At 39.8% G+C, this 18839-nt stretch overlaps 1 protein-coding gene across 3 annotated transcripts in view; it reads right to left on the bottom strand.

The window, feature by feature from the left end:
* Window positions 1-18839, bottom strand: part of tox2.L (TOX high mobility group box family member 2 L homeolog) — a 73933-nt gene that overhangs the window by 42470 nt on the left and 12624 nt on the right. For all 3 annotated transcript variants that reach the window (XM_018234410.2, XM_018234409.2, NM_001092933.1), the window contains 1 exon segment: window positions 6534-6599. In XM_018234410.2, the coding sequence (XP_018089899.1) occupies window positions 6534-6599 (66 nt within the window).

Below are 18839 nucleotides of genomic sequence, written 5' to 3'. Positions count from 1 at the left end.
AACAAACCTTTTAAATTTCCCAGGGCCCCCCTGCAAAACTATTTCTGGGCCCCTGGTCTTGACCTGCAATTTACCCACAACCCAACTTGCTTGTAAATCCCTTAACATAGGTCCAGGGGGGAAACCCCCCCCCCCAATATATATATATATAATACACAAAAGCCATGAATATCCTGTAAATTATATCCTTATAAACGGTGAGTAGTGATGTCATCAGTTATAAACGGTGAGTAGTGATGTCATTTCTGTCACATGACTCACTAAAATTTGTGTATTATAATAAATAAAGTACCCCCAGTTGTAAAATATGAGGATATTAGAAGTTACCTCGGAGTTCCATGACCTGTATAAAAACACTCGGCCTTCGGCCTCGTGTTTTTATATGGTCATGAAACTCCTCGGTAACTAATAATATCCTTATATTTTACAAGAGGGGGTACTTTATTCACTATATATATTCCCCACAATCACAGCACTCAGGTTTAAAGATTTCTTCCTAGCCTAGGTGCGTGTATCCAGTGTAATCTGTACTCTTCCAAAGCAGAGACCGCACTCACAGGGTTTATGAAAATATATAAGTATTTTATTCTAGAAAACTAACGTTTCCAGCCTTTGTCAAAGTCACAAATACAAGTATAAACCACCATTGTATACAAAGTAAAAAGGCGCGAAATTACAACTCCATGTCGCATAGTGACGTAACCCGATCCTATTGGACCCCCCCACATCCTTAATCTGCATGAATTCACTGTTCCTTTGTATTCTAAAGAATATTTTTCTACCATCGCAAATCAGGTTTTATGTCCAGTTCAGTATCCACTTATACTGCTGGCCGTGCCGAGGTACCCCAGTCCTTTCACTGGCGTGCATGCGTATTTCCAATATTGTGCAACTATAACTCACCTCACCTGCTGTTTTTACTTTCTTTTCTCTCTAGGGCGCAGTGTGCCGCGATCTCCGTCTGGAAGTGCAAACCGTCACCATGTCTATTTCCAATATTGTGCAACTGTAACTCACCTCCCCTGCTGTTTTTACTTTCTTTTCTCTCTAGGGCGCAGTGTGCCGCGATCTCCGTCTGGATGTGCAAACCGTCACCATGTAACAACCACGTGAATCCGGCCCATACTAAGTATCAATGTGTAACAGTCTCCGCTGACATGCCATACATCTTTCGCTGTGCCTCCATAGCGTGCTGTAGCTACAGTAGTGGTTCCAGACTGCTCGCCAGGTTCTACATTCGCATCCGGTGTGTCCGGACTTTGTATTCGTGAATCAATGTACCACTGTGTGTGTACCTGTGTAGTTCCGTGGGTTGGTGTGTATTAATCCATAATAAACCTGCTCGTTGTACTGTGCTTATGTTAAACTGTCACATTATATGTTAAAACGTGCTGAATAAATAAATGAAAAAACAGAGTGATACTTTATGTAGTTTGGTGAAACCTATCACCCAAAATACATTTATTCTGACCACTATCAGTCAGAACTTCTCCTCGCACATCAACCACCTCATCCATCAGTGTGTTAACACCGTGTACTATACCTTAACCAGTGTCACTTAACCGCCACTGCCGTGTCTCAGAAGTGTCCAACACCGTATTCTATTGAGGAAGTGCCAATCCAGGTTCCCGCTTGCATATATATATATATATAAATGCCCAATGTTGTAATAATTGATCTACCCTTGTCCTTGCTAGTCCCCCCCTCCGACTCCAGAGGGTGTGCATTCTCTATTGCTACAGTACTGGCAATAGAGACTCTACAGCTGAAAAATAATTTACAAAAAAATATAAATATTTGATTTCACTGAAGGGACCTTATTATAACAAGTGTATTGTTCCAAATTAGTAAATAAACCCATCATTTGTATAAAAAAGCGCTTAAGCAGGCACCTCTTTGGTGGTTTGATAATAAGCAATAAGATGTTGAATATATTTCATTATGATCCATTTCTGCAGAATATGGGACAGGTCTAAGCTCCCATTAGCCTTGGATCAGCACAAACTCACTGTACTTCATATAGGTATAAATCCTATTTTGCTATGTTTGCATCTCGAATAATTATGCTGCTGCTGCTTAGTGTACGATGTGCCCCTGGTGACACCATTTCATTCCATGTTTACATGGAGATCGCATAATAATGGATGGGCAATGTGCCATAAATTATTTGCCATTAGTTTATTGTAATAAACCTGATTAACCCTTTTGCTTGCTGCCTCCTGGTAAATTAATGTGTATAGGAAGACTAGCACTTTCATTATTTATAAAGCTGTTTTATTTTTTTGGCGGGGAGGGGGTTGGCTGAAAAACTACAAATATATCACTATATTTCCCAGCAGGATTAGATGATGGAGGAGGAGTGGAGAGAGAAGCAAGGGTAGATAGAAAGAGATAAAATAATATAGATAGAGAGAGAGATAATAGGAAACTAAAGATGTGTAGATATATGGACAGGTGGGTGGATAGATCAATAGATAGATAATAAATTGATAAGTAATAAAGGAAAGACAATACTTAGATAAAATATATTAATATTAATATAACACAGGGATAGATTTCATAGATGTGATATGAATATAAGGTATAATATAGGCAAATTATGGCATTTCCTTCTCCCTAAGTCTCCCCCTTCCCCCACTTTAAATCAGCTAAGTTCACTGGTTACAGTATTTTCAGCCTTCTATAAATTCTTCTTTATTGTTCAACTAGAGAAAGCAACATTTCCTGAGATTCAAACTCTTGGAGAATTGTTGGAAGGAAGCAGATTTGTCCGCTATAAACACAACAGCATTGCATGTGTAAGTGTGTGTGTGTATGTATAAGCGTTGCGTCCTGCTGATAAAAAGCAGGTCAGGGGACATGATTTCAGATCAGATTTGGTTTTATGTATCTGCTACATTATTTGTCTAATTTGTTAAGGATGTGCAGAATATAGACGCAGCCATGAAACAAAAGAGGGATCAACACAGACATAAACACTGAATAAGACAGTGTCCCTGCACAAATACAGAATGGAACACAAGAGCGTTCTATGGAGACATAGGACTCAAGGTTTTCCACAATGACATTAAACACAAAAGGGATCCAAGTAGATAGGATACTTTCATATAGACATGCGATACAAGCGGGTTTCATGTCAACATTGAACACAAAAGGGACATGGAATACAACAGTGTTTCAGGTAAAGATGGGACACAAGAGGGTTCCAGGGAGACAGGAGACACAAGTGGGTTCCAAGTAGACATGAGACACAAGAGGGTCTCAGGTAAACATTGGAAACAAGAGGGTTCCAGGTAGACATGAGACAAAAGAGGGTTCCAGGTAGACATGAGACACAAGAAGGTTCCAGGTAGACATGTGACACAAGAAGGTTTCAGGTAGACATGGGACACAAGAGGGTTCCAGGTAGATATAGGACACAAGAGGGTTCCAGGTAGACATGAGACACAAGAGGGTTCCAGGTAGACATGAGACACAACAGGGTTTGAGGTAGACATGAAACACATCAGGGTTCTAGGAAGACATGAGACTCAATAGGGTTACAGGTAGACATGAGACCCAAGAGGGTTCCAGGTTGACATGAGACACAAGAGGGTTCCAGGTTGAGGATACACTCAAGTATTTGTAGAATAGCTGTATGTTTAAGAGCAGAGAGCTTAAAGGGCAGAAGAGAATTGGTAGAACAGTGATTTTAGAAGAGCTGGGATATAGGATATGGAGGGCAGTGGAGTCTTTGTAGAACAACAGAAGGTATGTAGAAAGCTGAGGGGTTCTAGGTCAGCACAGGGTGTGCAGTATAGCAGAGGGTACATTATGTAAAGCTGCTGAGGGGTTGTACTGCAGCAGAGAAGTACAACATTGTAGAACAAAAATGAGGTACATGGAACAGGTGAGAGAAGGGTTGGTAATAAACTCAACAACCAACTGGCACCTAAACTCTCATATAAAGAAGTTTATAAAAATCAAACAGTAGTGAATTTGCAGAATTTACTACTTGCAAATATATATATGTTCAAAGAAATGGGGTCACTCTTAGGTCCTAATGATACAACTCTAATTCAACTTCTACATGTTGGACATTTTTAGTTCAATTCTCTCATGGAGGTCCCACCTTTGGCCAGGGCCCCACATAGCTTATGACAAAGTTATAGATATTGATGTATTAACCATTCAGTTCAATAATATCTAGGCTAGCAAATAGGTTTTCAACCCAAATCTTACCCTAACTGACCTTCAAGCTGGGCTTTCACACAAAATGACATGCTACTGCTCCAAGCCCCGCAGTTTGAGAAACACTGTTCTATACATTGTGGTGACTTACACGATCGTGTACTCTGGGGCCTTAATTAATTAACTTTTTAAATCAACCTCCTATGACTTGATAGTGATTGTTAAATGTTCCAAATAATATGAGTGCTCTATGAATATAGTGAGTGTATTTAACAAAATCAGCTCATGAAGTTTATGGTGATATACCTTGGAAAGTATTGTTTTGTTGTTGTCATTTTTTTTAACACTATACCACTAATGTAGGTTAGTTAACCCCCCCATAAACATATCCCAGCATGCCCTCTTTTGTGGCCCACAAAACACCTTCCCCCATATCCCCACGCAGATTTTCTGCTTTGTCATTAGGATTCCACCAATGGCATCGTACCCAAAATGACACAATTGTTTGTACACTCCATTCATCCTTTAGAGAAAGGGCTTTCTTTGTACTGGCCAAACAATAGCAGGCTTCCTATACAATCCCAGTCACACACAAATTACATCCCCCCCCCTACCGTCCCCCTCTCTCCTCTCTGTCAGGTCAGCAGGTCACTGCTGAATAACTGGATGTCATATCTCATTAATGTCCATGTCTGTTTGGGAGAGAAAATCTAGTTCTACGTTGCGGTCAGGAGTGTCACAGTGATTTGATTTAAATAGGTGGAATTACATAATTTGTATTTCTCCCGAGGGCACAGACAGACCTAAAAGCAGCCGTAATGTGTTCTAGAAAGCGGTGGAGGTTGTAGGGGGGGGGAGAGGACTATTTCTGTAACTAATATGAATGAGGCCAACAAGATGGGTGCATGTACTGTAATTTAGCGGCTGTGACAGGAACTACGAAGGGTTCATAATGACTTTAATAATATTTTATAGCTTTCTGTTTTATTAGGTAATTCATTCCCTGGCAAAGTATACCCCGCTGGCCAGATTATATTGCATAATATAGGCCACCGTTTTTATCCTGATTGAAAAGACATGTGAGCGACAGATCGTGGCTTCCTAATCAGACAATGACGTTATATCATCAGAAGGTGGCACATAACAGTGACCTAGGCAGGTGCTGGAAAACTGGGGCCTAAATCGGAGGATGAAAATGTCCAATTTATGACCTTCCAGCTGTTTAGGGGCTAAAATTATTTTACCACCATCTTTGAAAGCCTCCCACTTTTGAGAAGTCCTGTGATCTGTATAAAATGGAGGGTGGAAAGTTGACCATCCCTGACATATAATGTCCCTTGTGTTACTGGGGACATGTTTGCCCAACTCTAAAGAGTAACCCTGCCTCTAAATAAGGTAGACTAGGCACAGAGTAGATTTCTGTTGTAGATTTCTCTATCAGTTCACCAATCATAGCTTCAAGAATCTCAAGTAATATTAGCTACAAATCTGATCCTAACTGACCTTCAAGCTGGGATTTTTATATGTACAGTATCTAGGAGATCCAATGGCCATTCTCCACAATTCTTAACCTAACTGTGGTCTCAAGGCCAAGTCCCGTCCCCCTACCACTGAAGCCGCCCACCTTCTGACTACTGCGTCCACTAACAGAATTACTGTCTTTCTAAAGTTGGTTGCTAATCAGTGGACATCTGTAAAACCGAATTGAGCAGCCAACTCGTTCAAACATTGTACACTTTTGTCCAGAAAATTTGCAGTGATGCTACTGGTCAGCCCTTGAGTCAATCAGTTGCTATACAGAAATGTGGGCCTATGCAACTTTGGGATGGTGGATAACCTTAACAAAATTATGTGGGGCTTGGTTTTGGTCAATCAGTAAGGTACAATTGCACCAAAGGTTGACTAGCCAATTTGCCTGTTATGTAGCCTGATGCACAGAATAAGTTATATGACAACTATGAACAACAATGAGAAATTTGGTCCATCTGTGTCCAGCTTTTCTGAATTCTATTTTTTCTTAATTCACAAAGAACACAGTAGAGGACTGATGTGGACTACACATTATGATCTAGAAATAAACTCAGACTAAAGTCAAACACTGTTCCTCAAGATAAAAGTATAACATATTGGTGTTTAAAATGTTAATAAGATTATTATTCTACTTAACCATCATTCACAAACTCTGCTTGCAGGTAAGATATCTACCACCCAGTAGACAACCCTCAGTGATTGTACACAATACAAAGTTCTTCCAGTTCAATAACCAAGACTTTGGTCTATAAGAAGAGCCAGAACTTGTTGGTGCAAAGAATTATTTAACCACTTATACCACATAAGTGGAAATGAAGCAGAACGGAACTTACCTGATTTGCCGAAAGGAAGTCCTGGTTGGTTTCATTCATGCTCATGTACATGTTCTCCCCATCAAACTGTAAGAGAAGAAGAAGAAGGAGGGATATCATACTGAGACAGGGCTGGTAATAAAGGAGAAAGAAACCAAAAGCCTTGTTTTGCTCTGTGATCTATTGTTGTACCTTTTATCCCTCTACTCAAGTGTAAACAAGAGCATACTGGTACCCACTACCATCCATTTTATTTTCACTTAATTTCTGTTTTTCCCCGGGACATGTGGTATAGCAACACTACTTTGGGTTTTAGGTGGCTCTCCGAGGAATCCTCTGGTAGCTGTCCCAACTGCCCCTAGCTATAAAGGTTGCTCAATTATTTTACTGTTCCAGTTAACCCGAAGAACAGCTAGGACAGAAGAACTACCTGACCAGTTCTATTACACCATGACACAGTCTCAAATGGGTCTATGCAATACCTAATTGCTCTATAGTATGGAGGCAACATGCCTCATGGCTCTTGCTTTGCTCTTCAGCCAATGTTAAGAAGCTAGAAAGACTGTTGAATGGAGTAACAGCATAGCAGCAACTGTGGTGAGACATGAACCGCACCCAGTGTATCATAACAGTGAGTGTGTGAGATGCAGAAAGGGCACATTGTAATGTGACCATTGTCTCAAGCCTTGACAATGCCTGGGCTGGTCAAACTATATTTGAAAGCCATGGAAACAAACATATTTATTCTGTGGAGTCATGTCACTTCTCAGACTTCTGCTGACAGTCCCATCTCTTATTTCCCCCTCAATATTAATGTAGTGTAGAAAAATTAATACTGGTTTTCCCATACTCCGTGCCAGTAGCATGACCACCAAACAGAAGGGTACCTCTATTATGCCCACATTCAACATCCCACGCCAACTTTCCCAGGCGTCCAAGGTTAGATCCTGCTCTTGGCCCTTGGTGAATAGAGGCCGTTATTAGGATCTTCTTGGAACAGGAGAGGAGGGAACGTATTACACAACTGAATACTTTGTGTCAAGCTCTCCAATACAGCAAAATACATTCTTTAGATTCCTAAAGTCATGAACAACAAAAAGTCAAGGCTGCAAGTTCCTCAGACAGGATGATTTGAAGAATATGATGCAAGGATGGAGTAAAGCTAGTCTCCAGTTAACAGACTGAATCTGAATATCTATGTATATATCTATATCTTTATATATATATATATATATATATATATATATATATATATATATATATATATATATATATATATATATATATATAGTGTTTTAAATACTACTCTATAGTGAACAGTGGTCTACTGCTTTCTCAGTAAAGCCAGTGCTTCTTGTGTCTCATTATTAAATTGCATTATGATTATTGCTAGTTGTGATGCCAGTGAAAAGTGAAACTGAAATCCTGCAAAACTCTTGATGCTTTAGATCAGAGAATCTGGATGCAGAGTGGGTCTAAAAAGCTCCCATGGTCAGCTTACACAGGAAGGCAGAGAAGAGACAATGGGCTGTTCATAGGATACAGAAATTAAAACTGCAATAAAGATCATCTACAGGCTGAGTTATGCAGGGATATGTGAGTATGACTTATGTATTATAAGAGATAATGTACCACTACTGTAAATAAGGATATTAGAAGTCACTGAGGGGTTCTGTGACCATATAAAGGCACAAGGCTACAGACTAAGTTATACAGGGAACTCTGAGTATCACTCATGTATTATAAGGGATAATGTACCCCCTACTGTAAATGATAAGGATATTAGAAGTCACTGAGGGGTTCTGTGACCATATAAAGACACAAGACTGCAGACTGAGTTATACAGGGAACTCTGAGCATCACTTGTGTATTATAAGGGATAATGAACAAGGCCAAGTGAGATCACACTGATTATATAGGATATTTTCTATGGTTATTCGTATTCTTGTATAATACTGTATATACATACTTATCATGCATATAAAATCTTATAGAGGAGAAATATATATATATATATATATATATATATATATATATATATATATATAGTGAATAAAGTACCCCCTCTTGTAAAATATAAGGATATTATAAGTTACCGAGGAGTTTCATGACCATATAAAACACGAGGCCGAAACTCAGGTCATGAAACTCCGAGGTAACTTCTAATATCCTCATATTTTGCAACTGGGGGTACTTTATTTATTATAATACACAAGTTTCAGTGAGTCATGTGACAGAAATGACATCAGAACTCACCGTTTATAACTGATGACATCAGAACTCACCGTTTATAAGGATATCATTTACAAGATATTCATGGCTTTTGTGTATTATATATATATATATATATATATATATATATATATATATATATATATATATATATATATAATCTACAGTCTGGTCATTTCCCTATGGGACCAGACTGTAAATTATATCCTTATAAACGGTGCGTTCTGACGTCAGAATGCCGAATTTGCCGCAGATCGTCCGAATTTGATGCCGCGCCTCCAAATTTGGCGCCAACACGTTTAAATTGAACGCTGGCGGCCACAATTTGGACGCGGGCGACCAGAATAGGATGCCGACCCCTACACCCCCCTCCCGACATTTCACACAAAATGTAGATTATAATGCATAATGTACCCCCTACTGAAATTTATAAAGATATTAGAAGTCACCTCGGAGCTATGTGACCTGTATAAAAGTGCTTTTATATGGTCACATAACTCCTCGGTGACATAATATCTTTATAAATTACAGTAGGGGGTACATTATCCACTATATATACTGTATGTATTTATATATGTATACAAACAAATACAGCTGGATATTTACACAGGTGTACAGTATATTTTCTTGATTACCACAGAGATATTATAAGGGTATATATATATATATATATATATATATATATATATATATATATATATATATATCACGATGTATATTCTCATTTATCTGCCTATTCTAAGATACAAGTGAGAGGGTTAAACCAGCAAATGATATACTCCTTTCTCCGTACGTTTTTCTACATGTTATAAACCATTATAAATTTAATTGCACGTTTAACAGGGGGGAATAAAATCCCGCGCGCACAATGGCTCATTAAGGACTAATTATGCACATGTTGTTATCCACAAACATTCTTGTTTGGAAGCTGTTCCCAGTAATTGCTCAGCCTCATTAAATGGTACAGGAAAAAAAAAAACTCCTTTCAATTTGGGGACACGTGTTGTGAGCGTACCAGCGTAAAGTGAGAGGGAAAAAGCCAAACGGAGGGTTCTGATTGGCCTGTAGGTTCTTTAACAACATAACAGGTGCTTTGTGTGCTAAACTTGGGGCTTTACGATTGGCTCTGGGTGTTACCATGGATACAGCGACCTTTATTTTTTTCCCCCTATTAAAAAGAGCATACCACCTACTATAGCACAGAGGGGGAGACAATGTGCTTGAAACACTGTCAATTCTAGGACTTCTCAGAATGAACTTGCCATACCTAAGAAGCTCTCTGCATTTCTCTCCCCCACACCAGTTTCTCATTTTGCCTTGTTCTTGCTTTGTCTCTTGTAAGACCTGCGTTCTTTGTTTATGCAATTGTGGTATCGTCCTTTATTTTGTACAGTTAAAGGCACAGCACCCCATATGAAAATATTCTTTGCATAGCACTGATATATTCCACAGCACTTTACAATGATTATTCATAGTTCAAATCTGCCTCTGCTCCAGCAGAGCTTTCAATCACATTCATACATGCTAGGGTCAGTTGTATCACAAGCCTGTATGTATGAGTATAGGAGGAGCCTGGAGTAACCCACAGGGAACCCACACTCCTTCAATTTAGTGCCCAGGCTGGATTCTATGACCCACAGCAATACCATACTCTTTATTAAAATGCATGAGTTTTTATTGTTTAATGGGCCTGGTAAAAGTCATATTGGTTCTTAAGCACCATTAATGGTTTCTTCTAATATCCAATCAGACGTGGGAGTAGGGCTGCCATATTGCTTGCTATAGTGAAGCCATTCATTCACTTTAAAAAGAATAGTGCAACCTGTTTATAGTCACCAGGGGGTACAAATAACATCAGTGAAAAACTGCCCCATCCAAATCAGTTCATGCACTAGCTCCCAACTAAATGTATGACTACAAATATACAGATAAGGCAAGTTCTGTGCCCTCACATGAATCCTCCCACTTTTATATATATATCAATGCAAATAAAGGGAAAGGGATGTCCAATGCATATGGTTTGCCGCATCCCAAGGGCAGCTCCCACCGATATATATAAAGCCTTAATTTACTTTAGGAAAGCTAAGGGCAGTTGAATAGAGAAATATTATTAGTGACATTTCAATTACTAATTCATGGAGTAAAAATGATATAATTAACTCTTATTGTTGCCACTTGCTCATACCTGAAGTGGCTGGTGTTAGATGTAGCCAATCAGAAGGCACGTTCATGTATCTAGATCAATTTGTAGCCTATCAGAGTATTATAACTTTCGAATGGCTAGTCCGAACTGCAGTCTATCATATGCACTGGAAATTTGACATGGCTAGGGCAACTGGTAGCAAATCCCAGGACTAAACTTAAAAAAGTATTTTATTTTTGCATTTTAAAACATAACAATAGTACAAGAGTACAAAAGGAAGAAGCAAATAAGGAAAACAATAATTACATAAATAAAAGAAAAACAAGGAGATTACATTCAGCACGTATTACAGTATCTTAAGGTACCCAGGACTAAACATTCACATGGAACAACCTGAAGTGAATCCAGTTATGGGCCCTCCAGAAAGCCTGGGCCAAGGACCCATGACCCCTTCTGCCTCCAGCCGACTGCCACACACAACACAAACAGTAGAGAAACAAGCCCTGTATTATCATATACCATCCCAATTGGGTGCCACCTGACCCTAGAGTTGCCACCTAGTTGCTAATTTACTGGCAGCTAAAATTGCGTGATGCCAGTGTTAATAATAGGGAAAATGAAGACAATAGATTTTTTTCAGAAAAGGTGGCTACCCTACCTGACCCCCTTACTCTTGGGACTCACAGTCACTGCAAAGTCTTAGTGCAATATGGAAGCTCCCACTTGTGCAAACAAAAACACTGGTACAAATATAATTGTATGTTTAGCTTAAAAGGCCACTCTGCATCTGAATGTTTATCTGGGTACTTAGGTAAATAAATGCTGCTACAGTCATCCTGATGTGGAACTGGAGATGACACCCGTAATGAGTTTATTGAGTCGGGGAACGGATGCAGCGATCAAACCAATATAACTGAATGTGCTAAACACAGATGCACTGATAAGAGCAGGGGGCTGAGTACAAATACCTGCATTTCCTCCCCCCCCCACCGCATCATCTGATAACAGCCATGGCAAACATACTTCTGGTTTCCTCCAGCACATAGTGACTTATCTTCCTCCATCTTTACTTCCGGGAGAGAGCATGCGTTACTACACACAGAGCAGGACGTGAAACGTGAATAGTGAAACGTCATTCACAAATAAGACTGCTGCCTTTGTTATGTCGTGGTGTGGGGTCATGAGATGTTCACATTGTGATTAACTTTTGTTATGATGTTTGAATTAAAGGAGAAGTAAACTCATAGGCACAGGCCCCCTTTTCCTATCCCCAAAGGCATCAAAAAGACACACCAAAACAGCCCTGCTCCCCTGTATTTGAAAAGAAGAGGTGCTTAAGTCGCCGGCTGATTGGCCAGTCCTGATGGCCTACCGGAATTCTATTGGGCCAATCCTACTGGATGAGGACTGCATTGGTGTGTTGAGTCTCTTGATATGGCTGCAGTATGATATGATTGATGGTCATCATACACCACAATTGTCTTAACACAAGTGGCCACTCATTTAGGAACCCCGCCATTGGCCACTACACACCTTAAGTGCAGAGCTGTGTGTGTTTTTGTGATGAGTATTATGAGAAAGAAAATGTTGGCAGTGTCGGACTGGCCAACCGGGATACCAGGAAAACTCCCGGTGGACCACGGTGTCAGTGGGCCCTCTTGCTTCTAACAATTTGGCCTATTTCATAGTTATTCCCTATTTCTATATGCTAAAAAAAGGCTTAATAAAGTATAGTAAGTAGATATAAAAGACTAGCAGAATAAAGAGGTTGACTGAGTAGAGGAGGAATAATAGTTTGGAAAGTGGGCCCACCGTCTAAGGTTTTCTGGTGGGCCCCTGGCATCCCAGTCCGACACTGAATGTTGGTCAGTGTGTTCTAGTCAGCATAGGGCCCCTAGTGATCTCCTAAAGCTGCTGTCTGAAGGTGGGGAGTGGAGGCTAGGTTTATTAGGTGGGGGTAGGGTCCTTGTGCACCAAAATGTTAAGAGACTGTGCTGAGGTTATTAGGGAGAACAGGGATGCATCAAATCCAGGATTCAGGTGGGGGTTCAGCCAAATCTTAGCTTTTCTCAGCAGGATTTGGATTTGGCCAAATCCAAAATCTTGTATGAAGTGAATCTGAGCACTTAGTGATTTCCATCCACGTATTGGCATTTACCACCTGGGATGAGGGTTCAGATTTGGTTCAATCAAAGAGTTTGGTGCATCCCATACCGAGAAGGCAGGGCAAGAGAATAATAATGTACCAAAAGATGAAACCCACTTTAGTGAAACATTATATACAGCAGAACACCAGTGTGTGTGTATTGGGACAAGTGACTCTAAGGGCAGAAGATTCGGGGAGATTTAATCGCAATTCAGACGACTTCGGAAATCGAAGCGCCGCGAGTGCATTGGCGCTGGCGTTTTCTCATTATAGCAGGTGGAAGGCAGTTTGGGGAGATTGTCGCCCCGCAGAAGAGGCGATTAGTCGCCAGGCGACTAAATCTCCCCTAATCTGCCTGTGTGCTTAAACCCTGAAGGTATGAAGACCCAAATTATGGTAAACCAACCTGTATTATATCATTTATTCAGTGTTTTAAGAATTCATTTGATTTTTAAGTTTTTATTTAGGTTCTAAGTACAAAATTATCTCTGCATCTTCCTACCCCCTTTCTATATATGTATATATGTGCATAAATATATATATGTATATATGTGCATAAATATATATATATATATCTATAATACACAAAAGCCATGAATGTCCTGTAAATTACGTATATCCTTATAAACGGTGAGTTCTGATGTCATCAGTTATAAACGGTGAGTTCTGATGTCATTTCTGTCACATGACTTGCTGAACTGTGTGTATTATAATAAATAAAGTACCCCCAGTTGTAAAATATGAGGATATTAGAAGTTACCTCAGAGTTTCATGACCTGTATAAAAACATATATGGTCATGAAACTCCTCGGTAACTTATAATATCCTTATATTTTACAAAAGGGGGTACTTTATTCACTATATATATATATGTGTGTTTTTTCAGTATATAAGTGTCAGTACATGTGAATACACCTTTCAGAGACCTGCAGCAGGAAGTGTGGCTTTGTGGCAGGCCTGTATATCTCACTTTATCTGTGACAGTTAAATCCGCAACCATTGCTAAACATTTAACACTCAGTGCTATAAGAGGGGAAGTGGGGGGGAGGTACAAAGGGCAAATTCAGTGAGCGGAGGACTGAGTTTATAAACCCTGTGACTTATTTTTCTGTAGTGAGATTTCCCATAGAAGAGGCAATAAAGCCTGGAATGAATGTTGCTTAGGATCCTGATTAAAAACAACAAACATTGAAAATGCAAAATGATTAAATACAAGTCGGCAAACACAGAATCAACGGAAGTAAAAAAAAAAAAAAATTGGCATTATAGCTCACAGATATAGTAGCTATACCAACCTTCATTTAGTTACAAGAAAAAGCCTGTTGTCTGATTGGTCATGAAAGCATTCCAGTTTCTGAGCTTTTGGTGTTTATTGGGTCTGGCTGAAAATGAAAGTTGAAATGTGACTATATACAACCAAAGTCTTAAGGGGATAATGTAATTTACAAAGCAGCGATGTACAAAGAAGAGACGCGGCTCTTGGGGTTTTTTAAAGCCTATGGTGAACCTACAACCTCTGACACCAGAGGATATTAGCAGTAATGTCACCAGATGGTGCTGAAATGACAACAGTGACCAGGGTATAGGCTAAAAAGACAAGAGTAGAGTAAGGTCCTGATAAAAGCTTGGACCCAACACCTACCCAATGTAAACCCACAGGTGATGGGAGTCTTTGGCATTTGTTCAATTGACTTCTATAAACCGTGGCCGCCAGTGTTGAAATATTTAATACAAATGATTTTTGTCATGACTTGGCAACCAAACATCTCTCTCTTAGATGTTGGAACAACTCTCGTTTCCTCATCAGTAATGACTGAAACCCTGATCTTTGCCACAGAGTTGATGCTGCCATAGCCAACAGGGCCTAGAAGTTTGCTCTTTAGAGATGAAGAGCTGGTTGAGGTGACGGTGGTGAAAGAATATACTCTACAGATCAGAGGTGGAGGTTCTGTGCCATGTCTGACCACATGAAGAAGCTCATACTCAATATACAGTAGGGATGTTTCTAAATCCTTTCCTTGTGATATATATATATATACAGTATATATATACAGCAGATGTTGAGTGAAGAGTTATGGTCGACGTTAAACTTTCGGAAGAAGGGTTACGCTGATGAAAAACATAATGGTGGCATTGTCTAGCAGAGCAGGAACATCTCAAGGACTTTTTCTGTAGGAAACTGAACCGGGCCTTTCTCAGTTCCATAGGGCCGGTGTGAGACTTTAAGTTGGACAATATTCTTTATGTGAGTTAATGTGGTGGTAATTGGCTTTGATGACAAATTCAGTATTCTGCAGTCACCCCAACACAGCAGATTCTTTTTAGAAGTTTCATGTAGGCCTCATTTCTTCAACCCCCAAATATTTACAGGTTGACCTTTAACACATACACAGTTTGGGGTTCATAAACAGGATATCTCTAAATGGAGAAACTGACGTATAAAATGAAACCCTACAATAAACTCATTGGTACCTCATTCAAAAATAGACAAGGACACTGCACGTTTCACCTCCGTTCAGTGGTCCAGCTCGGTGCCGTGGGTACAGGCACAGTAGAAATGAATGGACTCTGTTAACTAGTGTTCCTGTTCAGTAGAACACACACAAAAAGTCACCACATGGGGATACATGTAGGTTTCCTTTTGGCTCCATATGTCTATTTTTATCTCATTTTGTTCTACTTCATTCTTTGCAGCCCCTGACTGTGTTTCCTGCTGGTTAAACTTGTTGTTCCCTTGTTATTTCTGCTGTTAGATCCCCTCATCAGAACAGTTTAAGCATGTCCTATGCAGAACATAAGCCCACCCTGTCCATATTAGACTTCATTATCCTGCCCTGAAGTGTTTTAGCTTTAATTACCAATTGAATTGAATATAATTGTTGCTAGGCTGCCACTGACTCTAGAAACCAGACAGGGGCTTCAAATACTCACATTAAGGGTCAGGGCACACAGGCAGATTCAGGGAGATTAGTCGCCTGGTGACAAATCTCCTCTTCTCGTGAGGAAACTTCGGGCGACTTCGGAAAACTAATCGCGCCGAGTGCCATCCCGCTGGCGATTTACATTTTAGCCGGCGGGAAGGCAGGGGAGGCAGTTTAGTCGCCCCGAAGAAGAGGAGATATATCACCTGGCGACTAATCTCCTTGAATCTGCCTGTGTGCCCTGACACTTAAAATAATTGATTGTTTATCTCTAAAGATTAGGATTTGTAGCCATCTCCATGAAAATGCACATACATTGAGGAGGAGCTGTCAATTGTCACCGGAATAAACCACAATGTCCCACCCCATTTTCCCAATATGGCTGTCACTAAGGCTGGTTCCTCTATTGTCTTCTCCTAGTTCCATGTCTAGTAAACACAGATGTTACTTAGTTATGTTTTATAATATTCTGATATTTCCTAGAACAGGGCTTTTCAAACTTTATCTGGCCCCTCATAGTTTTTCAAAGCCCCTTCGACTTCAGAATCTCCATTAACCTTTTTGAATGACATTAGTATTGTATTATTATTGGCCAAAGAAGCATGGAGCATAGAGAATACCTGAGCAGTAACTTGTTGTAATACTCAGTCTCAGTATCAAACCCACTGTCTCAGTGTCACCTGTATGAGTGAGACCTTCGTATCACAATATTGATCAGTCACATGGAAATGAGCGCGATAATTGGCTAAGTGTTAAAGTAGTGTTCCCACTGTAGGAAATGGCACGGCAAAACTCAACAGTGCTGAAGGGAATTCTAATTTCCAGCTTAATTGTCCTCCTCAAATTATCTTCTTAGCGAGTTAAACATGCAATTTGTAATGTCTCACAATAACAGGCACGCCTTAAACATAGCACCTTCCAGCTCAGTAAATAAATAAACCCTTAAATAACTGCAGGGCTATCGCCTCTATATAAAAAAAAAAGTTTAAAGGGGAAGGTAAAAATACAATCGTTGTAAGCAAATACCCTAATATTTTTATAATTATTTAAGTTTTTTCTTCTGCATCTCTCAGGCTTAGCTACTCGGGGTTCATTATTGTAACAATAGGGAGATGAGGTCAGTGATCCAGACAACTACACAGCATTTTCTAATGTAGACTGGAAAGAGCAAGAATAGAAAAAGGATAAACTTCCCTGTTAAAGTTGTTTGGAATTGCAGCTGAAATGATATCATTGTCAGTACACCAATCACTGTGCATTTACTGATCACGACAGATGTTATAGTTCTTCATGCAGACCACTGGAATTTAAACCCAAAAAGTAAATGAATGTAACCTTCCAGTGTTCCTCTAAAGCACTTTTGCAATTTACATGGATTTTCTATATTTTGTGGTTTTGTAGATGTGAGCAGTTTTAGACTGGTGACACCAGGCTTCCAACTAAATAGGTCACTGTCTGAGCCAGAGATCCAGCAACTCTAACCAACCATGCATGACCTGTGTGATCAATTAACCCTAGGGTTGCTGACTTTCGAATAGAGCTATTGTGATGAAAGTCTGGTATTATAAGTGTATAACTGCGTTTTTTTTTTTAAATCACAAAAAGTAGAAGATTCATGTAAACGGCAGAAGTGCTCAGAGTAGAACCGTGAGTATGGTATTTTTGGGTGAAGGGGCCCGTTAAATGTAAATAATTCTATACAACAGCTTGCAAAGGACAGTAAACTTCCACATTATGAATTTAGAAAGCCACATAAAGCTTTTCCTACCAGCATATTACCACATCTAAGAGAGAGACTTCATTTAAAGCCATTGCCCCATTAAAGGGGTGGTTCACCTTTGAGGTAATTCCTAGCAACTTTGCAATTGGTCTTCGTTATTTATATTTTATAATTTCTGAGTTATTTGCCCTGCTCTTTTGCCATCAAATAGCTTTTAAACGGGAGTCACTGACCCCGTCTAAAAACAAATGCTCTGTAAGGCTACAGATTTATTATTATTGCTACTTTTTATTACTCATCTTTCAATTCAGAACCATCCCTAATTATATTTCAGTCTCTCGTTCAAATCAGTACATGGTTGCTAGGGTAATTGGAACCCTAGCAACCAGATTGCTGAAACCGCAAAGCGGAGAGAGCTGCTGAATAAAAAGCTAAATAACTAAATTGCAAATTGTCTCAGAATATCACTCTCTACATTATACTAAAAGTTAATTTAAAGGTGAACAACCCCTTTAAAGCCAACAAGCATATGTATTTGGCCAGTTGTATGCAGTGCTCCTTTAAGGCCGCTGTGTCCCCCACATCTCTGCACTTTCACCTGCTCACTTTATATCATTTGGGATGCTCTCTGCAAAACATTTGCAAAACAAAGAGGCTCCATCAAACTTCCTGCCCTGGTTAGTTATTCAGAATTGATATTTATAGGTATTGGTCACTTGCTTTGCTTTGTGGTCTCCCACTGCAGGTTTCCTCTTTCTCCCTTTTGCTGTAGAAGCTGCCGCTGTCCTAAATAGCCCCCTTAAATATCACCTTTTGTCAGCCTGTCACGGAACTTCCTGAGTTGTCTCATGCACAACGCTTGGCTATAATTTATGGGCTACAGTGGCATGTGGTTTAGGCTTCCTTTGTAGACACCATGGAGGGTTTTAGCAGGACCCACCTCTTGAAGGAACCACTTCTTCCAGAGATGGAGGGATAAGTGCAAGTGGGGTCATGCTACAATGGATGCATGTTGTTGTGCGTATATCCATTAAAGATACTTGTGTCCAAAAACACTACTTGCACTTCTCTAGATTTGCACTGGCACCAGTTCTGTTCCCCTGTTGGATTGAGCACTGGGGAACCCAGGCGTTACTGGCACTTTGAACACAGGCCCCTTGGAAAA

The sequence above is a fragment of the Xenopus laevis genome, chromosome 9_10L (genome assembly GCF_017654675.1).
Source record: "Xenopus laevis strain J_2021 chromosome 9_10L, Xenopus_laevis_v10.1, whole genome shotgun sequence".
Lineage (NCBI taxonomy): Eukaryota > Metazoa > Chordata > Amphibia > Anura > Pipidae > Xenopus > Xenopus laevis.
This window is presented reverse-complemented; position numbering and strand designations above follow the sequence as displayed.